Source organism: Lepisma saccharinum, chromosome 3 (assembly GCF_977018435.1).
Source record: "Lepisma saccharinum chromosome 3, izLepSacc3.1, whole genome shotgun sequence".
NCBI classification, from domain to species: Eukaryota; Metazoa; Arthropoda; class Insecta; order Zygentoma; family Lepismatidae; genus Lepisma; species Lepisma saccharinum.
Genome location: NC_139231.1, coordinates 86747435 through 86773141, shown reverse-complemented (window position 1 = coordinate 86773141; position 25707 = coordinate 86747435). Strand labels below are relative to the sequence as shown.

At 38.4% G+C, this 25707-nt stretch overlaps 1 protein-coding gene across 5 annotated transcripts in view; it reads right to left on the bottom strand.

Annotated features, from left to right (window-relative positions):
* LOC145985216 (dynein regulatory complex subunit 7-like) overlaps nucleotides 1-25707 on the bottom strand; it is a 75414-nt gene that overhangs the window by 4419 nt on the left and 45288 nt on the right. For all 5 annotated transcript variants that reach the window (XM_083118961.1, XM_083118963.1, XM_083118962.1 and 2 more), the window contains 4 exons: nucleotides 22397-22614; nucleotides 17655-17867; nucleotides 16358-16468; nucleotides 85-195 (listed from right to left, as the gene is read on the bottom strand). In XM_083118961.1, the coding sequence (XP_082975087.1) occupies nucleotides 85-195; nucleotides 16358-16468; nucleotides 17655-17867; nucleotides 22397-22614 (653 nt within the window). The remainder of the gene's footprint in view (nucleotides 1-84; nucleotides 196-16357; nucleotides 16469-17654; nucleotides 17868-22396; nucleotides 22615-25707) is intronic.

Genomic DNA, 25707 nt, shown 5'->3' with positions numbered 1-25707 from the left:
CTTAGCCCCTTTTGGCCCTCCTTGCTTTTATCCATTATATATATATATATATAAATATAAATATAAAAATGAAAGTTAACTCACCTTCTTCTTCATTTCCACTCTTGCTTCATAGTTCCTCAGTGGATCAAAGGCAGATATGTTCAGTTTTGGATCTTTTTTCTCTTGGTTACGGTATCTTAAAATATCTGAAAACTAAAATCGCAATTAACAAACTTATCGCAACAAAAGTACACACATACTCACTCACTCTCTTTTGCTTGCTCGCATGTGCACACACAGATATATCTCCAATTTTACAGTTAATTGAACACACAAAATTTTCCTAGATTTTACATTTTTTCCATCTTGTTCAAACTTTTAGTTTTCAAAAATATATTTCAGGTAAAACAACAAAATAAATTACAGCAAATAGCACCTACAGTGATTACTGGAAACACTATAGAATTAAGGATACCTTGAATTTTCTCTTTTGGTTATTCTAAGTCACTTTTCTACCTCTTTAAGTTATTCATGACGATGATGAAAGATAAACTGTTGAGATAGGTGATGAGACAAAGAGTCCTGCCTCACCCAGGGCTCAAATGTGGAACCTCTTGACTTTGTAACACATTATGCTGATCATTCTGCCAGTGAGGTTAGCACACACACTCTCTCCCTCTTGTCTAGTGATGGCTAACAACAACAGTTGATTTTAAAAAGTGCACAATTTAAGAAGACCTGAACCACTCATTCTGCTTTTTAATATATGACATGCGTTTTACCTTAACCCCAGGGATGGCGACAGGGGTGGGCACCCAAAAATTCCTGTGCCCACCCAATCAAATTCACTAAGTACATATACTTAGAGATATGTGAATGTTGCAATAAATAAGTGTATTCTGGTGTTCATTACATGTATATTTTACTAATAAATATTATCTATACTAGAAATGTTCACATATCATCATCCCCTAAAAAGCTGATTTAACTTTGTCATTAGAAAGCAAAAGCATTTAATAGAGATCTTGAAACAAGAAAACTGGCGAATTGAATACTTCTATGATTAGAAGCAGCTTGTGGGCTTAGGAGGTGCAAAATTATGCAGGGTATGGTCAAAATGAGATGTGAGTTTGAGGGCTGCAGCTCCAGACCTTCACTGCGAAAAAACTGCTTTCAAAAGTACCACATAAAGAAAAAATTAGGTACTTCGGATGCGATGAAAAAATGTAGAAATACGTATAACAAACCACCTCATGTAGCTTGGCGAAAGTTATAACTGAAACTGTGAAGGGGATTGGGGTGGGGTCTTGGTGTTGTAAGCTCCAGGTCTTCACATGTAAATCCTGGCCTACGTATGATGAAAATAATATCTAAATAAACAAATAAAAACCTCAGCGTTGCTTCCTCCAGCAACACAATAAATTATTTTGACTTTTTAATTAGGTCTACATTGAAATTCCAGAAGTACCTGTCATTTTCAAATAACTACATGGTATACAAAATAACAACTTTGTATTCGTTGTACTAATAAATACTAATAAGAATCAATCACAATAACCACTACAATACCGAGGTATATTAATTTCGATGTAACAGTTATGTGTGTTTGGAAAAAGCAACAGAATTATTGAACTGATAATGGATGGCTAATTCTATTTAGAAATCCTAGTTCCACACAAATTTTGCCTATCACTTACGTAATCATGCAATTTTTCTTGTGATTAAGTTACGTAGAATTAAAAGAAGAAGGGGTTGGAAGGAAAGCTTTGTTTTGAGGGTGTCAGAGAACTAATCATTCACGATGAGAAGCATCAGAGGTTTGCAGATGAAGTAAAGAAAAAAAGGTATGTCACAAAGTATCCATAAGAAAACATTGTTTATTTGTTTTGAAGTCGAATTTTATGCTCACAGATAGGTTAATCAGGACTAAACAATAGTTTAAAGTGGAGTCCGAACCAGTGTGCATTGTGCTTCCACCAGGGGAGAGGGAAGTAGAAACCAGAACCTCTTCCTTTTAAGGCGACAACGTTATGCCATTGGAGAAAAATATATACAGAAAGAACTTGCAGGGAACGTGTTATAGAAATATTTGAGACTTTCGGAAAACAATGTTATTGTTCACGGAGTTAGCTGCCTTGATCCAACAATGAAACACTGTGAAATTGAAACTACCACCTCAACTTTCAAAGTGGTATTGTATAAACACCCCACGGTTTTTATTGGGGATTGAATCTCAGGCTATGTGAGAGCCTAGGGCTAGAGGTACAGTACATGTATAGCTTGGGATAACACACCGGAGAAACAACGTACAAGCAAAGGGGGGCTTGCCCCTGTGAAATAAGAACAACACTTAAACATTCGATGTTAATACTTCAGGGATGACTGGTCTGGCAGGGTTGTAAGAATAATAGAAAGGGGAATAAAGGAATGTTCGTTTACCTGTAGATCTAGATGTGATGACACGGTTCCTCAAATGAAACTTCGATAGCGCACCACTCCCCATGGTAACTTTACGTATCAATCGATAATCAGCCCATAACGTAGGAGAGTAGAACTGTTCACACGATAAATTTCTGAGTACAACTGGGGCGAGAAATGTTCTTTCGAACTATTTATCGGGGATTCGAATTTCTGATTGTTAAAACTGTTGGCGAGTTCAATTTTGTCGTTAACTGTCTTTTCTTGCCTAAAGTTGACGCGTTATTTCAACGCTTCCTGTGGATTTCTGTTAGAATCCTGTGTCAGTGGAGATTTCAGATCCACTGAAGGTTGCTGGTGTAATTTGCTTTTAAGAAGCTACCCCCAGCCTTCAGCTGGTCCCCTTGGCTAAGAGATTAGTCTGTCGAGTTATGACGCCAGGGATCCTGGGTTCGAGTCACGCCTTCGGCATGATTTGGTATGAACTAATGAAATCACTTTTGGAAGAGTAAGTTGTTGCTGATTCGACTGATTTGTTCTATGTGAAGTCACTTTTCTGCTAATGGCGACAATGAGGTTCAATGGTGATTAGATGAAAGTGATGAAAAGGGGGGGGGGGGACAAATACACACAGACATTGAAAATACAACCCCCCACAAATTATTATTTTGACTGTGGTTCCAGGTGCCAGAGACTCGTTCGCCTGCAAGATTAAAGTTTCCAGGGTATACTGCGCAGGAGGTTGACATTTGACCACTTTCGAAAAGGTCACGCCATACAACCCAAGTCGTCTGTGAAAAAGAGATGAATTACATGTTATGGTGATCAATTTCGATGAATTCCTTGTGTCGAAAATCACATTCTACAAAATGTAAACTATTTGTTACCTCAGTGCATGTGTTCATCTAACCATACGTATGTTACTTCTCCCGCATGAGTAACGAAGACTTACTTCAGAAAACGAATAACAACTTAGCTAACAGATTTTTCAATGTTATTTGATTATTTTTTGGGCGATATTTTGTCAAAATAGCCTTTCATAAGCCTGGGGATACTTTATGCAGAATTAACAAAGAATTGTTTTTTCAGTGTGTGTGTGTGTTTACTTTCCCAATAAGACATTAATTTTAATCCAACTATCCAGTGCCACTTGTTGCACCCGCACTATGGCCTTTTAATGCTAAGACTTTTCTACCGAAAAAGTAAACTGTCCTTGCCCCCAGGTTTTGGCACCCGATAGCTGTTACTGCAAACATTCAGATACATTTGTCAGTTGTAATAACCTTGTAAGCCAATAAAAGTGATCATTAAACCCCAAGTTTCAGTGAAAAACTCATATGATGATAATAACTATGATCAGGAACATGCATTGAAATTACGAAAAAGTAATTTAATCCTTCACCATCGTCTACCATCAAAGTTTCTATCACTGTCGCCTAATACATAAAGTGGAGTAGGTATGTGCCTTGTATTTTTGCACTTGAAGGACAAAATGTGGTGCAACCAATTCACATTTATTTCATTACATTGACATGAAGGAACCCCACCTAGTGGTTGCATGACCTTGTAGTTGGTGGTGGGGCTTGCGTACTCTGATGATCCACTAGGCTATATCAGCGGTAGCATAGCTACTGGTAGGGTCTCCCATGCTGGGCAGGCTAGTGGTAAAGAGTCAGACCAAGAAGCAACCTACTGGTCAACGGCTCCAATGGCGGAAGAAGATGGATGGCCATCTCAACGGCGAAGGAGGCGGAAGAACCAGGAATCAGGAGGAGTAACACCTCTTTTTAAAAAACCTTGGGCCAGCTGGCACCGGCTGGTAGTACCTTGTAAGGGCCCCTTGCCAGGGTTACGGTGAAGACCTCAACGGCAACTATGGCGGAGAAGGAGACCTTTGGAACGGCATAGCTGGCGGAAGAGGCACTCATTCTCATTGAGTATAAATATGAGAAAAAGCCACTGTCTTGTGGAGGAGGGATCCTAAAAGACTAGGGGAAAATACCCCGACAGAAAATTAGCCTGCTTGGAGGCTCAGGTGGCAGCCCCATCACCAAGATCGGGTGCTGTGGGCCAATAACCCGCACACTTTAAATCACACTATTAAAGAAACATCAACAAGAGGAAGCCGAAGTGATTCTAAGACGACGACATTTGGCCTGAAAAGGACAACGAGAATTGGAATATGGAATGTAAGAACCCTGCGGGAGAGTGGAAAACTGCGGCAGGCAGTGGCCTGCATGAAGATCTATTGTCTGAGCATCCTAGGTGTAAGTGAAGTGACATGGTCAGAGTTTGGAGAGGTAAATACCCATGAAGGAGTTACATTCATATATTCTGGAAGACCTGAGGGTAAAGGTGTGAGCCGTGATGGTGTGGGTATATTGATGGACAAGGAAGCAAAAAGGAGCCTTATTCAATGGTATCCAGTGTCTGCGAGGATAATTGTGGCACATTTCAAAACCAATATCAGAAACATCGTTATGATCCAGTGTTATGCACCCACAGAAGTAGCAGAGCCTGAAGAGAAACAAGAGTTTTATAGGCAGCTCAATGAAACAATAAAGAAGCAAAAAAGGAAGGATATCATAATAATTGGAGGAGATTTAAACGCAAAGCTTGGGCATGACAACGAAGGCCTTGAGCATGTGATGGGTAAACATGGTTTAGGAGAGCGAAATGAGAATGGACAACTTTTTGTGGACTTTTGTGCTAGCCATGAATTAGTTATTGGTGGTACTATATTTCCTCACAAGAAATGCCATAAGGTAACGTGGGTATCACCAGACCATAGAACAGAAAACCAGATAGACCACGTGGCAATTGGACGGAGGTGGCGACGTTCGCTAGAGGATGTAAGAAACAAGAGAGGTGCAGACATTGGGAGTGATCATCATTTGGTAGTGGCTAACTTTAAAATGAAAATTCAAGCTCAGAAGAAGAGAATGGAACAGACAAGGAAGCGGTATGATGTTAGTAAATTGAAGGATAAGAATCTCCAGGAAACCTTCAGGATTGAACTGAGAAATCGGTTCCAAGTATTGACCGATGAAAGTGAGCAGAATGAAACAATTGAAAGAGAATGGACAAAAATTCGATCTGCCTTCACAGAAGTAAGTGAAAAGGTTCTGGGCTTCAAGGATAGGAGGAAAAAAGATTGGATGTCTCTGCAGACTTGGGAAAGGATTAATGAGCAAAAAGTAATTAAGGAGGCAATGAACTCAAGCAGGACAAGGGCAAGGAAGGCAGAATTGCAAACAAAGTATACAGAGAAGGATCGAGAAGTAAAGAGTAGTGTTCGTAGGGATCAAAGAAATTGGGTAGACAATCTGTCTCAGCAGGCGGAGGAAGCAGCAAAAAAGAGGAATCTTAAAGAACTATACAACATCACAAAAGTTCTGTCAAGGAAACAGATGCAGAGAAATCGACCAGTGAGAAGTAAAGATGGCACCCTCCTTACGAATACTGAGGACCAACTGAAACGTTGGAAGGAGCACTTCAACAACCCTTAATCGCTCTGTGGATGCTCAGATAGACCAGGGGGAAGAGGAAGATGATAATGATGGTGATGTTGGCCCCAGTGTAAGAATAAGGACGGATGTTCCAACAGTAGGAGAGATTAAACAGGCTCTGAAAGAGGTACATAATTGTAAAGCAGCTGGTGTCGACAACATACCACCGGAAGTGATTAAAAATGACATAAACACCACAGCAAATATGTTGCAGCCCTTATTTGAGAAGATGTGGATAGAGGGAGTGATGCCTAAGGACTGGAGGAGTGGCCTGTTGGTGAAGCTACCGAAAAAAGGGGATACATCAAAGTGTGACAACTGGAGAGGTATAGCACTTCTGTCCATTCCGAGTAAGATCTTCACTAGAGTTATCCTAAACAGAATTAAGGAGCATGTTAACTTGAGACTCAGAAGAGAACAGGCAGGGTTTCGACCAAATCGCTCCTGTATTGATCAAATTAACACCTTGCGGATAATTTTGGAACAATGTATAGAATGGTCATCTCGTCTCTATACAGTTTTCGTTGACTTCGAGAAAGCATTTGACTCGGTCAACAGAAATGCAATGTGGAAGGAAGTGAAACGATATGGAGTGCCCACAAAAATTCTTGATCTTATCCGAGAAACTTATCGTGATTATACATGTAGAGTTATACATGAAGGCCGTGTATCTGAACCAATAGATGTGCAGTCTGGAGTGAGGCAAGGTTGTATATTATCACCTACAATGTTCCTGATCGTGATCGATGCAGTGATGCGAAATGTAATAGGAGGGAAAAAACGTGGTATCCAATGGGGATTGAATAACAGACTAGAAGACCTTGATTTTGCAGACGATTTGTGCTTCTTATCTGAAGCACATGGTGATATGCAAACAAAACTAGCAGATCTGATAGAAAGTGCAAAAAAAAGCAGGACTTGTGATTAACTCCAAGAAGACCAAGGCACTGAGGATTAACTCCACAAAAACAGACCCGTTTAATATTGGTGAAGAGATTATTGAAAATGTGGATAGCTTTACTTACCTGGGTAGTGTGGTGGCAAAAGACGGAGGGCGGCACAGGATGTTTCTCAACGAATCCAAAAAGCAAATGGCACCTTTGTGAGGCTCTATCCAGTATGGAAAAACAAGAAGATATCTATGAAGACCAAACTTCGTATTTTTCGAAGTAATGTTAAGTCTGTACTGTTGTATGGGTCTGAGACATGGAAAGTAACAAAAACGATTACCTCTAAATTACAGACCTTCATCAATCGCTGCCTGAGAAAAATTTTGAATATCTTTTGGCCAGAAGTGATTCAAAACCAAGAACTTTGGAGAAAATCTAGAGAAACCGAGGTGTCCATACAAATAAAGCGGCGAAAATGGAATTGGATAGGGCATACGTTGAGGAAGGAAAATGAGGCTGTCGAGAGAGAGGCACTAGACTGGAACCCGCAGGGAAGAAGGAAAAGAGGGAGGCCTAGACAGACGTGGCGAAGATCTGTTCACGCTGAGGCCTTGGAGGAAGGAAAGAGCTGGAATGCAGTGAAGAGAATTGCCGTCAGTAGGACCAGGTGGAGATGCTTTGTTGATGCCCTATGTTCCACAGGGAACAACAGGAATTAAGTCAAGACATGAAGGAAAGAATGTGATTAGAATGTATGGCTGCGCACACACAAACACTTACCTTGAAATAATTGTGTCCATCGGAGACAAAGAACTGGAACAAGATGCAAGAATAGATTAGAAAAGGAAGAGGAAAGACACCAAACACACATACATGTGATGTGTGTGTGCATGGCAGTTAAGAGAAACATTTGAAGAATGGAATGAGAGAAAGTGAAAGGGAGAAAGGGGTAACAAGCTGAGAAAGAGCGATATGAGAAGGCATTAGGGATTAAAAAATTGAAGATGAAAAGGAGGGAACTCGGGAGTGTAAGGGAGAAGGGGATACATATGCATGTATGTCGTACATATGTGTGTCTTGCATGCATTGGCTACCCAACCCCTCCAACCCCTTATCTGGCTCCGTTTAATCGACGACATCTTCATGCTCTGGACACATGGAGAACCATCCTTGTCAGCTTTCCTGGACCAACTTAACCACTTCCGTTCCCTAAAATTCACCTGGACGCACTCCCCCAACCAGATCACCTTCCTGGATGTGGACGTGCACATCGAGGGAGGACACCTGACTACCTCCATCCACATAAAACCCACCAACCACATGCAATACCTACACTTCTCCAGCGCCCACCCGTTCCACACCAAAAAAGCCATTCCATTCTCTCTGGCCCTCAGGGGACAGCACCTGAACACTTCACCCACCTCCTGCCAGAATTATAACCTCCGCCTACACCAGGCCCTGGTTAACCGTGGATATCCCTCCATCGTGGTCACCAAGCAAATATCGTGAGCTGCCTCACATACCACTACCACCAAGAAACCTGCTGCCACCAACCCACCTGCACTCATCCCCAGTGGCGGTCCCTCCATGGAACAGAGGGAACAGGCTGTTCCCCCCTACTTATCGCCCATTGAAGCTATTTTAATTATCTATATTAACATAATAAGGACATTTCTTTCTCCCGAAATCAACACGCCGAAGAAAATTTTCACCGTGACTGGACGTTTGTTTACTTACCTACCCTCGTAGCTCCACCCTCTAGTGCCTGACGCCGAGTATTTCCGACCACGCGCGAAGGTAAACGATCCTCGTGGTCGCACTTCCCACCTCCCCCACCACGGAAGCTGAACTCTATAGCTGTTCCCTACGAGAGACAGCAAATTCGTTTTCCTTCGAGTTTTTGCTATGTGCTAAAGTTTAATTGCATCGTAGTGATAGTTTTGAGTGTAGTAAGTCTATAGTTTCCTAATCTCATTGCAAAATTGCGTCTGACATTCATAACGAACTGGAAAAATCTTCTACAGTTAATCGTCTGCTAAATGCCTTGGCTAGACGCTGCGAAATAGCTTCCGAGGGAACAGCTCGCATCCACCTGTTCCAACAGCCCCAAGACCAGGCACACGCAGCGGCAGACAAGGAAGCGAATGTTGTATGATTGACGGGCTTTTAGTTCATTGAACTGTACAGAAAAGACAGCAAACCAAGACCTACCCTAACCGAATTAAAAACAAAAACAAAATCGTACACAAGGCATTTTATAAAAAGTGTTGTCCTTGTTTGTTCCCGAGAAGGGAGTTTGGAACAGTTCGGGTTTTGTCACAATTTCTACAAATCTAGCAGAGGTCATGAAAAAACTCGGCCATCTGAATGCCATTATTGCATTGAGGACGTTTGAATTACAAGAATGCTCAACTCTACAAAAAAGTCAACTTAATCTACAAATAGAGAGATGAAACAGGTTTCGACAAAACATTTTTCTCTCTGATCACTCATAAATTGATTTTATTATTATTTTCTTTGTTGCGTATCAACAATTTTGTTTTTAATGTTATTTTTACATTATAGTTTCATATTTGCTTTAACATTGTTTCTGTCCAAATTTTAACGTGCTTCATGTATGTTACTTCTGACAATTTGTAACATATGAGTCATTCCATGCCAAATCAACACAGATATGTGCAATTTTTAACCTGACCATCTCCGATTTTCATGAAATTTGGGGAGTTGAAACTATGCATAGAACTTAGTAACTATGAAAATTTTTAGTCTCGTGCGTCTTGTAATTATTAAATTATTCAAGGTCAAAGTTTGCAGAAATTGCCTTTTTTGAGCCCGCTTAGCTATCCTAAATGTGCTGTAACTCCGCCCCTATTTCGCCTAGGAAGCTCAAATAAAGCTTATTGTACAGGGAATTGAATAAGCTTTCCAGTGATATGTAACAAGCCTACCTTTGAATAAAAATATAATTTTGTCACGTGACCTTGACCTTTGACCTTGAATATCTCTAAACATGTCATCACCAAAAATCGTGAAAAAAAATATTTGGTCCCTCATACCATACTCTAAAACATACCAAAAAATCATTCTGGGACTGCAATGGGATCAGAAGATACAAAATAATATGTGTAACTATGTGACTGATAAAAGCCCCATTACATGAACTATGAAGAGTCAAATGTCCCTTAACACCCCCTACAAAATGTGAAGGAGTTATCCTGGGTATAATTGGTCATAAAAATAGGTTAGGCACAGGGAGATCCCTAGCCATGTGTGTCAAGCGCAGATCCAGCATATTATTGACCGCCATATTGAATTCAACGCAAAAATTTCAAAGGAAAGGGGGTTATGTGATATATCAAATGAGGCTAGAATTTCACGAGAAATGAAGTGACGAAGGATTTTCCAACATATATTTAACCAGCAAAAATTTATTACTGCATGCTTGTAACCATTTTCTCCTTTTCGAGGTGTTAAAAACAAAGTAATAAGAATGCTCCTAACGTGTTAGGAACTCATCGAGATCACGCTGACATCTTGGGAGAGAAAGAAGTATACGCACCATTGCATATGATTTTAATCAGCTACATTCACCAAATAGTTGAATAGTGAAGAATATTGGGAAAAGTATCTCAAACAATTAATTGACACTTCCTTTGTAATGAAAAATTCTTCAGTGACGAGGCAAATTTTTATGTTCACGGTGAAGTTAATAAAAATAATATGCAATACCTGTGATTTGCTCAGTCGAATGGTTGTTGCTGGTAAGCTAATTATGTGGTATAATGTATGGCGAACGGAAATGGTTGGTCCATATTCAACAACGGAACCTTAAATGGTGAGGACTTCTTGGATTTGTTAAGTGAACAGGTTTTTTCACCCTTGCTTACGGGATATGGCACTTTTCGAGAGTTTTGAAACAGGACAGAGTGTGACCACACTATGTAGACATTTTCGCAATTTCTCCATGGTAATTTTCTAGGTAGATTGATGGGCACACGGGGATCTATTAAAAGGCCTGCACATTCCCCAGATCTAACATCTTAGGAGGACTTTTACCTTCAGAAACATTTGAAGAGAATGGTGCATGCACTAAAAGTCCCTGATATTGACCATCTGAGAGAAGGCATAGTTGCTGCTTGCGATGTTGTTGCACATGCTACATTACCAAATGTTCTATGCGAGTGTGAGAGACGTCAACGAGTGTGCTCACAGGAACATTGGCAACATTATAATGTGCATATATCGTAAGTGAAAGATACGTGTATAACTTTTTGCTGGCGTAAGATACGTTGGAAAATCCTTCGTCACTTCATTTCTTGTGAAATTCTAGCCTCATTTGATATATCACATCACCCCCTTTCCTTTAAAATTTTTGGGTTGAATTCAATATGGCGGTCAACAATATGCCGGAACTGCACTTGACACACACGGCTAGAAATATCCCTGGGCCTAACCTATTTCTTTCATGGCCAATTATACCCAGGATAACTCCTTCACATTTTGTAGGGAGTGTTAAGGGACATTTGACTCTTCATAGTTCATGTAATGGGGCTTTTATCAGTCACATAGTTACACATATTATTTTGTATCTTCTGATCCCATTGCAGTCCCAGAATGGTTTTTTGGTATGTTTTAGAGTATGGTATGAGGGACCAAATATATTTTTTTCACGATTTTTGGTGATGACATGTTTTGAGATATTCAAGATCAAAGTCAAGGTCACGAGACAAAATTGTATTTTTTACCCAAAGGTAGGCTTGTTATATATTACTGGAAAGCTTGTTCAATTCGCTGTACAATAAGCTTTATTTGAGCTTCCTAGGCAAAATAGGGGCGGAGTTACAGCACATTTAGTATAGCTAAGCGGGCTCAAAAAGGGCAATTTATGCTAACTTTGACCTTGAATATTTTAACAATTACAAGACGCACGAAAGTAAAAATTTTTATACTTACTAAGTTCCATGCATAGTTTCAATTCCCCAAATTTCATGAAAATCGGAGATGGTCAGGTCAAAGGCTGTGTTGATTTCGCATGGAATGACTCATATGTATCGTATGTTTATTTGGTCAGGAGGAGTGCCAACAGGGGGGATTATGGCGCAGGTTGCACTATCGAGATTTGGGGGGGGGGGTTCCCTTCAAATAATATAAAATTCAACATTTGTATCTTTTTCCAAAATATATGTAAAAATTTTACACCTTAAATGTACCAAATTTAATCCATTAGATGAAGAAAAGAAAGTGTTTAAGGGTATTATCGAAGGGGAAGGGGGGTGAAAAATATCCAACTCTTACATATTAGGCCTTAATTGACACGGGGGTTCTGGCGGTATTGTGAATTAAACTTTGGGGGGAACAGTATACAACTCTAGGTCTTAGATTATTGCGGGTATTTTAGTTAGAGGGGATTGAGCCTTAAATTGAGGGCAATTATACAATTATTGTGTATTACTATTATCTTAGACAGACTATTGCGGAAATTCTGGTGTGGAGACTGAGAATTAATTTTTTGGAGGAGGCATAATCCACTCTTCAATATCAACAGTAAGTCTAAAATTGGCATGGAAACTTTGGTGAAATCTCAGATTGTCAAGAGATTTCTGTAGTGGAGAGAGAGTTCGAAAATTAAATTTTGGAGACTGCATTTAGCGATATGATATCCACATGTTTTCGACCCCGAACGTGCCAAAGGAGAAGCTGGAAAAGACTAAATATCTCAGGATCTTAAGGAAGTATTGACATCCCATTAAATTAATATTCTTGAAAGCAAGTGCAGGTCACCTGTTCCCCTGTCTGATTTAGCACCACACGCCACTGCTCATCACCCAATATAATCCCCACCTCAACAAAATCAGGCACACACTGCACTCTCTTCTCCCAATTCTCCACGGTGATCCTGAAACCAGAAACATATTTCCCGACAAACCCAGAGTGGTTTTCAAACGCTCCCCCAACCTCCAAAACATCCTGGTCCACAACACTCCTTCACCTCACATCCAACACCCCCCTGCCCCATAAATGCAACCGCCCCAGGTGCAAGACCTGCCCCATCCTCATCACTTCTCACACCCTCCAGGTGCACACAGCCACTGGCAAATTTACACTCCATCCCAAAGGGACCTGCCATGCCTCAAACCTTATCTACATCCTCACCTGCAACATCTGTGGTGATTTTTACCTGGGGGAAACATCAACGGCCCTCAACCTCCGCATCAATAACCACCGCTCCTCCACCCACAACCTGTACTTCACTGTCACCGTCCACACCAACCACCACAACATCAGTTTCAAAGACTGCTTCCGGGTAGCGATCATCCATCTCCTACCCCAACCAGCCAACATCTCTGTCCGCAAAAGATGGGAGAGGGCCTATATATCGGCCATGAGTGCAACCACTCCACCTGGCTTGAACAAGGCCACCCAGTAATGCCCATCACTCTTGCCCTCCCTCTCTCCCAGCTCATCCCATCCCTCCCACCCTCCCAGCTCATTCCACACACACTCACAGTTTATGACGAGCCTAGTGACTAAACTGTTTTTTTCGTTCTACGCACCGCTTCTTCTTCGATGGGGACCTGACAACTCTGCAGTGCCCCAACTTCCGGTTCCATCTATTTCTCCTCACACTGATGATGCTATGAAATTAGCGAAAATTTTGAATTTTTCTACTGTCCGGTGAGCGTTTCCTTTTACCTTCTTTGATTTATATATATATATATATATATATATATATATATATATATAGGATAAAAGGAAGGAGGGCCACAAGGGCTAAATAAAAAGTGAAAGAGGAGAGAGGAAACACTCACCGGACACAGAAAAAATTCAAATTTTCTTGATGGTATGTCACATCTTCAGGAGTAGGAGTAGTACTTGGTGACAAGAAGGAAGAGTAAGCATGACCTGTAGTGTTGCCAAGTCCTGAAAAAAAGTGTTGACAGTGCCACAAAAAATATATAGATGGTTCTTTCACCACGCTTGTCGAAAACTGTGAGTGGTGGTGTTTGGGGGGGGGGGGGGTTGGTTGGGGAAAGGTGGTTGTGAGGGTGAGGATAGGGGATGAGGGGCATTACTGGGTGGCCTTGTTCAGGCCTGGGGGTGTGGTTGCATTCATGGTCGATATGTAGGCCCTCTCCCATCTTCTACGTATTGAGGTGTTGGTGGATTGGGGCAAGGAGTGGACGATCGCTACCTGGAAGCAGTCATTAAAAGGAATATTGTGGTGATTGGTGTGAATGGCAACAGCAAAGTCAAGGTTTTGGGTAGAGGAGCAGTGGTTGTTGATGCAGAGGTGTGGACGTTTCCCCCAGGTAGAAGCTCCCACAGATGTTGCAGGTGAGGATATAAATTAGGTTAGAGCTGTAGCAGGTTCCTTTGGGGTAGAGGGTGAATTTGCCGGTGGCAGTGTGGATCTGGAGGGTGCGGGAAGTGACAAATATGGGGCAGGTAGCCTTGTTCAGGCCAGGTGGAGTGGTTGCACTCATGGCCGATATATAGGCCCTCTCCCATCTTTTGCAAACAGAGGTGTTGGCTGGTTGGGGTAGCAGATGGATGATCGCTACCCAGAAGCAGTGGTGATTTTGATTTTGATTTTGTGGTGGTTGGTGTGGACGGCGACAGTGAAGTCCAGGTTGTGGGTGGAGGAGCGGTGGTTATTGATGTGGAGGTTGAGGGTCATTGATGTTTCCCCCAGGTAAAAATCACCACAGATGTTGCAGGTGAGGATGTAGACAAGGTTTGAGGCATGGCAGGTCCGTTTGGGATGGAGTGTAAATTTGCCAGTGGCCATGTGCACCTGGAGGGTGTGATAGGTAATGAGGATGGGGCAGGTTTTGCACGTAGGGCGGTTGCATTTGTGGGCAGGGGGTTTAACCGTCGGTCTGAATTCAAACTCAGTATTAGCACAATAGGAAGCTATGGTTCTATATTGAAAAGGAAATTTCAATTTACATATGCTGATAAATAGTTTTATACTCAAACAATTATAAAATTTCTGGCACCGCCCCTGCTTAACCCTTAAAACCCCAAGCTTTTTTGCACACAGAAACTATCAAGGTGGGTCCACTGGATCCCTATTCGCTTTCACATTACACACATTTCTGTTGCATTTTTCATAAGTTTGTTTGTTTCTGTTTTCTTGCTCCTTTCGATGGACACAAGAAACATATTTTTTAACAGGTCCTTGCTTACTTGAAGGATTACTACCTGTCTTTACTTCATATTCGCACAAAAACCTTGCTTGGGTCAATTGGATAGTTTTAGAAAGTCCCACCCCTATCCCTTTGCTAAAGATCTGGAAGCATAAAACTGTAGCTCAGTTATCTCATAAACTTAGATTGTCTTCTGTTTGGATTCGAGTTTTCCCAATTCTGGTTGAGAGTACCCTTGGAGACACTTGATTTGTATGCTGATAAATTATCTGAAGCATGTCATTACCAAAATACAGTTGCAAGCAGTACTGTTGTCTAGCAACTATTTTGAACTGAGGTAATACAACTTTGTTCAGTTTTGATTTTATAATGTTGAAACTCTTTGTTATAGTAAATGGGGAAAATGTTTTTTATTATTATTATTATTATTATTCATCTGTAGTTAGGTAAACAGTATTGCTTGATGACTGTGTGCTTTGTAGTCCACCAATCTCTCAATCTATCTCCTCTGAGGATGCCACACTCTCATGATCAACTTTGCTCTCACTGGTATAAAAGTATTTGTCTTGAACACTTATTTCCCCCAAATCAATATCATCATCACTAACATGGTCTAGTAATGGTCTAGTAATAGCTGAATGTGTTCTAAAGACATATTGCTACTTGCCATTGTGCACAAAGAAACACAACAACATTGTCAACCATCACATCTAGGAGCTGTGCAATATGTAATGGAACACAAATGACTGAAAAATAATTGCGAAACGATTACCACAGCTACTGATGCAAAGCGATTATTGTCAATATGAGAAGAATGCCACTATTGCCAACTCTAACGACTGCCTTGTCCTGTTCCTCAGTGCTATTCGGATTGAAAGTGCTTTTTATACCATATGAGTCCAATGGACCCACCTTGGGTTTTAAGGTGGCTCTTTTCTTCTTACTACTATTACTAACAAATGAAAATAAGAACATTGTTGAGACTCACAGTGAAGAAGGTCAATAACATGAACATAGTTGGCACAAAGAACGAAAGAACTTGATAAATTTTTGTTACTCCCGTAATCGAAAATATGAGAGAAAGGGTCCGATGGACCCACCTTGGGGTCACACAAATTGCATAATATATTAGTGCTATAAAACGAAAAACAACTGGCAGATTGGCATATTCATTGCACACTCTTTGTAGAAATAATGGACCTGTAAAATTAATGGTAATTTTACAGATATTTCAATGTACTGATTCAGTACTGATTATTTAATATATTGGATGATAATTATGTAGTGTATCTTGAACTGAGGAAATGCTGAAGATATATTTAATATATCTAACATTTAGATTTAATCAAGAACAGTCAATCATAAATTCAGATTAACTATCAGCTAGGAAATTAATATATTCTAGTACCTCCTCTTCCATCCTTTGTATTGCACTTAGTGTTTTCTTTTCATCATCTAATAGCTTCTGTAGCTGGTGAAACAAAACCAAAGGTTTCTCATCATCTGCCGTAGGATCAGCCTAAAAAAGATTAAAATATATGTCGAGAGGCAGCAAGCAACTTTTTACATAATGAGAGAAACAGATTAAAATTCACTTGCACATATAATGCAAGTTCAACATAGTGGGAAGTGACATGTACTTATATTAAAGGAAGTATGAAATGAATGAGGTTATTTCTTTGCCACATACACTATTAAGCCAAAAGTTACCAGAGACCCAATGCTGTTGGTTCCGAAGGCACCAGTCATATTATTAATAGGATGCCGGACCTCTCTTTGCTGTTTTTACAGCATTTGCCTTTCAGGCTAGGCTCGCCACTAAGTTCTGGTAAACTGCTGGAGGAATTTGTTTCAATTTGCATGGTGAATAGTTGACACGTTTGTCGACACTCCAGCTCATGGAGATTTTGGGAGAATTTTTCCACCACTTTCTGAGAAAATAAGTAAATATTTCCACCTGATTTTATTCAAACTACAATGCAATTTACCTTTCTCTGTGGGCAGGAGCATTATCTTGTTGATACAAAAAAAGGCCCATTCCAAACTGTTGCCACAGTGTGACAAGCATGTTATTGTCTAAAATGTCTTGGTACATGCCAGAGGTCATTGACCCATCAATTAAAAACTAAGGGACCAAGTCCAAACCAGCAAATCATCTACAATCGTTGATTAGCTGTCTGACGATTGGTTTGCATAACATGCTTTAGAGTTTGCTGGTCCCGATCAGTTAGTGTCTTGGGTCTTCCAGTGATGATTGGGTTCAGTACTTCCATGAAGTTTCCACTTAGCAATGCTATTGCTGACAGTGGACCAGGGTACATTTCATTGCTGACAAATCTCTCTGATGAAATGCCCAAATTTATGGGCCTCGATGCTCATGCCTCGTTCAAAAGCACACAACTCTCTCTGTTTACTCGCTATGAAAGCCAAGGCATCTCGAATGTTATTGTATTTGTGCCTTCAGTTATGTAGCATTAGTCACGTGTGTTGACATCATACTGGGCAAGTTAACTTGGTATCTGGTGACTTTTAGCTACATAGTGTAGCTGGCCTGATTGGCACTAACACAGTAGCTTTCTACTGGGCTGCTGATGGTGAAGGATGAAAATAAAATACAATGGGAAGGCACACTTTTTTTGTGCTCTTCAATATTTTAGTTTGAAGACTTTAATATCTGTGTCTTCAAAAAAAAAATCCTTGATTACCTGGTAACCTGTAATAAGCTGAGCATCAAAAGTTGATTGATTTCGGAGCCTTCCCACATGAGGTTTTGGGAATTCTTTTGTGGAAAATGTGACACTTCCGTCTTCATAATGGTATTTTAAAGAAATCTTCCCTTTTTCCAAATCAAATTCTCTCTCAGCTATATCTTCATTTGCCTGCTTTTCGAGATTTCGATGGAATTTTTCCACAACTTTCTGAAAAAATAAATAATACTGACATTAGCAATATAAAATAATTAGATGAATGTTGTATGCCTTAGCTAATAAAAGTAAGAGAAAAATTCATAACCGTAAATAAAATATGAAAAATCAAGATTAAGACCTGTCATGTGACTGTGTGATAAACTATTTGAACTAATAAGTGTGAAATGAGTGAAGGCTGCAAGTGGAATGCAGATATGGAAGCAAGTTCTATGAAAATTATCTGCTTCTGACATAATAATGTTGTTTCAAAAGTAGTAAAATGGGTGGAATTTAGCTAAGTGGTCAAAACTCCTAATTTAACTGACCAATTACTGACCTATTTAATTACACCATATCAATAAATTATCATCATAGACGTAAGTGGGATTTCATTTGTTAAAAATTATTTTAGCCTACACCATCTACTACTGTAGTTCTCGACATTTTTGAGCCCGTGGCCCAGTAAATTTGTATTTGAAAAGTCAATGCCTCAATCCCAACAATATCACTCATAAAAATCTTTCTATTTTTTACACTTTAGATTTTAATTAATACAACGGAAACCCAATTTTACGTTCCCCGGTTTTGCATTTTCCCGCATTATACATTCAATGTTTATGGTCCCAATAGGGCAAAATGCTATAAAATTTTCTCAATTTTACATTTTTCATATTTTAATTTCTTACACCTTGGTCCCCTGAAAAATGTAAAATTGAGGTTCAGCTGTATGTACCCTTGAAAGTTATTAATAAATAAATTGTGGCATAATCATAGAGAGTATTAATTTGTTTATGTCCAGGCTTGTTGACAAATACAGTATATAATTTGGATTAAATTAGTTGACAACGACTGGCATGGAATCTTTTTAGTTTCCTCTGGCTAATATCAGTAAATTCATTTCATAAGTGCTGATTTTCATTGGCATGTTCCATTAGGATACAGAAAAATTCAAACTAATTAGAATATCTCCACTTAAAATATTTTTGGTAATGAAAATTACTGCACAAACTAAATTAAACTGGTGCCTGTCTATCAGCCTCCAAATTTGGAGGCAGGATGCAACGTGCCCCCTGGTTAGATTGTTTGGTTTCTCAACAACACTGGCAAGAAAGAATTTTCTGCTATGACAGTGGAAAGCCGAAGCAAGTGATGATAAACAACCAGGGTGGATAAAAAATCATGATTTTTATTTTAAAAAAACACTTAAAATTGCTTGTATGGTTTTTGGCACCATAGATATTGATAAGTGCTTATTTATAGAAAGGATTTTTCTAGTAAACGGCCCTGAACAATTTGATCAAAGCAAATAAAAGTATTTGCAAATATACATTTTTCTGTTTCTGATACTGTATGTATGAACCTAATATGGAAATGTTTGTTGAGTGTGTTAATGAAACTATAATAACTTCAGTAAATTTTCTTCATAATGCGGGAAAATGCAAAACCGGGGAACGTAAAATTGGGTTTCCATTGTATTAACTAAAATATTCTGGATGTATTCTATAATTGTAACTTAAAATATTTCTTATGGTCTTCGTAGCTGAATTTTGGCATTATTTTTTAATGGTAGTTTGCAAAATATCAGCTGATATGTTTGTTTACAGATTAATAATAATGACACTATTTACAGTTTAACATGATTGGTATTTTGTATATTTTTCTACAAATTTTTTGCCTACAAAAATTACTGAATTTTAAATCAAGAGAAATTTAAGTGTGATTACAGTTTACATGTTACATTTCCTTTCATATGAGCTTCACCTTATTAGCAAATATATTTTGTTTCCTTTAATTTCCTTTCTTATAGCCTAATAAACACCATTAAATGATTATGAGATTAATGTAGTTTCACCAAAAGTGATTCTGATATCTACAAAATCCTTATCTACATTATTCTATAAATAATTTATTTAAAGTGATTTAAATCAGTATTTAACAAAAAATCCCCCGATTCAAATCAATCCACCTTGAAAACAAACAAATTCATACAAAAATAAAAATAATACTGACCTGAAACCCACATCAAAGTTGCATGTACACCCTTGAGCGAAAAAAATGCCCACCTCGAAAATTTCAAAGTTCAAATCTGCACAATGTGACAAGGTGAGCAGTATAACAAAGCTCATGTACGAAAAAGTAAGATCACCAGTAAGTCAAAGTCTTGGTGATGTAACAGATATGTCATTTATGTATTTATTTATTTTTGACGAATAATTACAGATAGTTACACAACTTTCCATTGATGCATTTCGTGAAACATTCTTTGCTCCTGCTTCATTCGTGAAAATTTATATTACTGCAGATAACTTGATTTGAAGGATTGGCGTTGTGAAACTCGGTGGAAACGTGAAAGAAGACTGGTATGTTGGCTCCAGAAAAATGATAAAATAGATTCATTTTCAACATGACAAACATGCTGAATTATTGCATAATGTGAATTCTGAAAAAAAAAAAAACAATCTTCATTACTAGAGGCATGCATATCACATCTCGTTTTTCACGAAAACACGAAATGTTAAATAAAACATTGTAATGTTAATTTTTCATGTTTCTGAAAGGTGTGGGGTGCATTTTCCCACCCTGTTTTGTTACGAAATAATGCAAAATGAACTGCAAAATGCGAAATAGACTTTTAAACACGAAATTTGGAGTTTATTTACCGACGCAACACTTTCTGAAGTGAGAATTATCCTGTGCAGATTTGAACTTTGAAATTTTCGAGGCTGGGCGGTTTCTTTCGCTCAAGGGTGTACTTTTTTACCTGCTTTCCCTCTTGGTTTTGGATTCATTCTCTTGAACTGATAATGGCTTATGTGGATGAACAGTTAAGTTCATTATTTTCCTATAGTTTACGGTTATTACAAGCATAAGAAAACAGTTTTTTCTTTGTGACGTTTCAGGAGAACACACGCTCCTTTCATCAGACATTTATTTTCATTTTGACTAAAGATACAGTTATAACAATGGTTACTAATTTTTTAAACAAAAAGAATCAGTTATATAATGGATGTTGTCAATGTTACATTGTTGTAATATTATCTTTAGTCAAAATGAAAATAAATGTCTGATGAAAGGAGCGTGTGTTCTCCTGAAACGTCACAAAGAAAAAACTGTTTTCTTATGCTTGTAATAACCGTAATATTACAACAATGTAACATTGACAACATCCATTATATAACTGATTCTTTTTGTTTAAAAAATTAGTAACCATTCTTATAACTGTATCTTTAGTCAAAATGAAAATAAATGTCTGATGAAAGGAGTGTGTGTTCTCCTGAAACGTCACAAAGAAAAAACTGTTTTCTTATGCTTGTAATAACCGTAAACTATAGGAAAATAATTCTACAATGCAAGCAATGCGTACATACAAGAAAAAACAGTTAAGTTCAAGTTTAACAATTAAGAGTTGGATAAATATGTAACTAAAATCAGAATATGTATTCTCAATTTATGTTATATGCACAGGGAACTTTACCTTACTTTACACATTTAATCTTTGAAACCCAATGAAGAAACAAGCTATAGAATTTTCCCACATTTTACATTAGTGAAAATGAGATCCCACTTTACATACACACTTGTACAATGAGACACTTATTAATTTCCTTTCCAACCTCATAATTACTGATGTGTATATAATGTAACTACTCTTGTCTGCCAAACCATACACAAGGATTTCCATTAGGAGCTACTGAATTTCTTGACGGTAACACTTACAGCATGAAAACTATGAATGTCTTTGTTTTAACACACAGCATGATCAATTGAAGGGCTCAGGTGTAAAAACATGGTAAGTTACATTTTGGTCATTTTTGAGTTCATTAAGAAAAAAGGTTATTAAAAGCTAGATAAATTGTTTTCGTGTTGTTTACCAATTTCAGAAGGCTTCAGTGAGTCCAATGCAAATTGTATGACATGGAAATTTCACTTGAAAATTAAAGGATGGCCCATTTTACTTTGTACTTAAAAAAATTATCGAAATGTCACTTACCATGTTTTACACCTGAGCCCTTCAATTACAATTAGATATGAAAGACAATATTGGACAAATGAACATCCTTTGGTGTGATATTACCTTCTGTCTAGATTTCTGGTGACATTTCATATCACTGCAGCTCAATTTTGGTAATGATGAATCGAATTTCTTCTTTGAGCTCATCGGTGGTTATAAAACTGTTGGTGTACACCTTACCTTTCATGCAGCACCAAAGGAAATAACTAAGAAGCATCAATTCATGCAACCTTTTGTTTTCTCTGTCAGGTGCTTAGGCTGGCTGAAATAATCAGGTATTTGGCAAAGTATGTTTTTTTTCTTTCACAGAACACAAATTATCATAATGTTTTTAGCCATACGCACATGTTGTCCCACTGTGTTTCGCTCTATAACTACAGTTATGACCTCCAGCTGATGATTGTTATATTGAAACAGTGTTGCCACATAACAATCATAACCTGAAAGCATCTGGTAGCTCCTATTGGAAAACCCTATAACATACTGAAGAGTGCAAATTAAGTATCCCAATACACAAGTAATTACTTACTGAAATTACTCTATCCTGTGCTCCATTGGATGTTGCATTTCCATTGTATTTAAACACTGTCCATCTGAAATACATAAGGTCATCTCTGCTTTGAAATTCTTCTGTTAATTGTAAAGGTTCCACATGCAAAGCATGCAGTGAATCATTTCTTGACTCACAGTAAAAGTGAAGGCAGTGTTTTCCTACAGGTGAAATATTGCATAGCTGGTGCCAATGTTCTGAAATCAGACAATTACATCTAATTTTATAGATACAGCCCAAATATATACCATATATACGTTGGAAATTTAATAGTGACAACACTGCTGTATATACGCCATGAAATGGAGCCGGTGCTTCTTACGTATGACACAAGTTAGTTTGATACCTAAGCTACCTCCCAGTAAATTGACTATTCCTTCCAACATTAGGAGAAGTGCGCAATGACAAGAGGAATAGAGTATCGTTGGAATTGGCCGTCTAAAATTGTGAAGTCAGAAAACTACTAATGTGAAATTTCTGGTGATTCTTGTCATACCTCCATGGACAGACTGTCAATGAGCAGTATTACTGTTCATTTCTGCAACATAACTTGCGACCTGCGTTGTGAAAGAAGAGGGGACATTTTATGCTGAATCCTCCCATTATTTTGCAGGACAATGCTCGGGTGCATGTAGCACAACCTGTGGCTGATTTGTTAGCTCGATGGGGCTGGCAGATGCTCTGCCAGCCCCTGTGACTTTGATTTAATCCCTAAGATGAAGCTTCCGAACTGTTCCAGAGATTCTTCAGGCAATAGACCACTCTATTCAAACCATCAACAGAACAGGCACTGCTAAAGAAATACTATGACTTCCACATCACTGACAACAGTTGTACACAATGCTGGTAACTACATCGAAGGGCTGTAAAAGTTTCACAGAGGTATCTCTTTTGTATCATTTGAGAATAAATACAGTTGCCACTCTTAAATTTCCAATGATGTCAATAGATGAAATTCTACTGATGAAGTATAAAACTGCAAATGTTCCAAGAAGACAGTTAATTATTCATTCATCGCTCTATTGATTGATTGAGTTGGTGTTTTAAGTCCACTTTGTGCACAGTAGAGACTGGACCTACAGTTCAAAGTGGAATCCGAACCACTATGTGCCTCCACCGGGGGATCCGAACCCCTATGTGCCTCCACCGGGTATCGAAATCACGACACCTTGATTACAAGGCGAAGATGCTACCACTGCGCCTTCGGGGAGGCCCTCATTCATCTCTTTAATTAATGTATGTAATCATGTGACTGCCTTAGAAAAATAAACTGTGCACTATAGATATTTAGTTTACAAAACCAGGATACATAAATTATGAAGAATTTTGGGCTAAATATCACAATATATTTAGAAATATCAGATCAGTAAAATTATCTGCAATCTTCCCAATACAGCAATATGGCTACCGAGTACTAATTAACTGACCCCATCCCAATCTTATTGTAAGCTGAGCTTTATTTTTGTGTTATCTTGAAGGATATAATGAAATAAATTTTACGTGGCAACAGGCTGTGCTGTGGGAATATCTGTAGTCATTCGGGAGTATAACATTGTAATGGTAATAAGAGTACATTTTTTACAGTTAACTTGAGCCAAAACATTCATAGATTATATAAAATGAAACTTACTTTAAGAACTGAGATGAAATCCCTTACCTCTCCTCTCTGTCAGAGAAATATGATTGTTCTGTTGTTTTTCCCTCCCCTTTGCTGTGGCATTCCTGAGTCAGTTGACACATGGATCACCACAGAGTTCATGCAACCATGCCTCCTTTTTCTCAGTCATTGGAGGACACAGAATTCACAGCTTTGCATTTCTCATTTTGAAAGTAGCATTTCACTTAGCCATATCATTTTAAACCTGTGTCCAAATCAATTCAATGCTATTAAATTAACAATGATAACAGGGAACAAACAAACCACTGAATGCCCCTCCACCTGTCTTTGCCAAATTATCAATCTAATATCTTTATACACTGTTTTTGGTGACTGAAATAAATTCATACAGTATTGTTATGTTCATCCTCTTATCAAAGGGCATGTTGTTTTTCTGAGTCATTGTTGCATCTCACTTTATCTACTTTTCTATATCAGTGCTTTTTCCACTTCTCTCGATGGTATAATGCATTGTCCATTATATTTATAGATTGCTTGGATTGTTCAGTAATAGCTGTTCTAAAATCTGTGTTTCAAATCTATCGTTTTTCATTTCTTCATGATAATCTTTAATGAAGCATGATCAAAAAAACAAAAGCATATTATTTATGAAGCCACTGGAAGATTCTGCATAAATCACTATAATTCTTTGACAGTTCTCTTTCAGCAGGACATTGCCCACTTTTTATTTTTACTATGATGGGCACTGACCCATGTTTCATCCAGATAAAAAATGGGCTGACCACTGGGCGATGTCTGTCAAAAAATGCATCCCTTTTATTGGCAATATCTTTCCTTTCATTCAGAAAATTTTAACCAGAATCAATTTTCATACAAACAAAGCATATATATTTGACAATATGCTGAAAACTACAAATAGAACCCATGAATAAAATGTCTTGCTTTACATGTTCATAAATTCTGAAAGGTTTGGTATATTATCCTTGTACATTCTTCGTAGCCAGTATCAAAATTATCTACAATGCTTTTGATTTAGTTGTTTCTTATCAGGTGTCCTTAATAGTGGTTCTCTTTCTTCAGCTTCTTGCTTTGTTTTTAAAATACAGTGAATACTTACGTAACTTTGATGTGGTTGTAGTTTTCACAGTCTTATCCATTATGAAGTTCACACATGGGAACAGTTTACCAGAATTACGAGATGAGATTGAATTCCTCTTGAAAGAACCTGTAAACATTGGCAATTTCAAAGGCATCTGAATTGCAATTTTCCTTTCCTTGCACTTTCAACCAAAGCCACACGCAACAACACAAACACAATCAACACAAAACAAAGCAAAATGATTTAAATCGTGAAATCCTAGCTACAAGCCCTGACCTCTGCACTACCAGAAAATTCATACCTGTGACTACGTGAAAATGAAGGACTCAAATTCCCTATGCAAAGGAAACTGTGACCTCTGCAGAAAACAAAGCATGTGTTGGCTCCACAGCTTCTGCCAGTTGGTTGAAAATGCACATAGGATGACTGACAAAGTTGACAAAAATCAATTGTATGGTGTGAATAGTACCAGAATTAACATTCTAGCATATAGTCTCTATTTTTATTGTGATCACATTACTTTGATTGTGCACTACGAAGAAGAAAATTTAGATTAAATTATAATTTAATTTA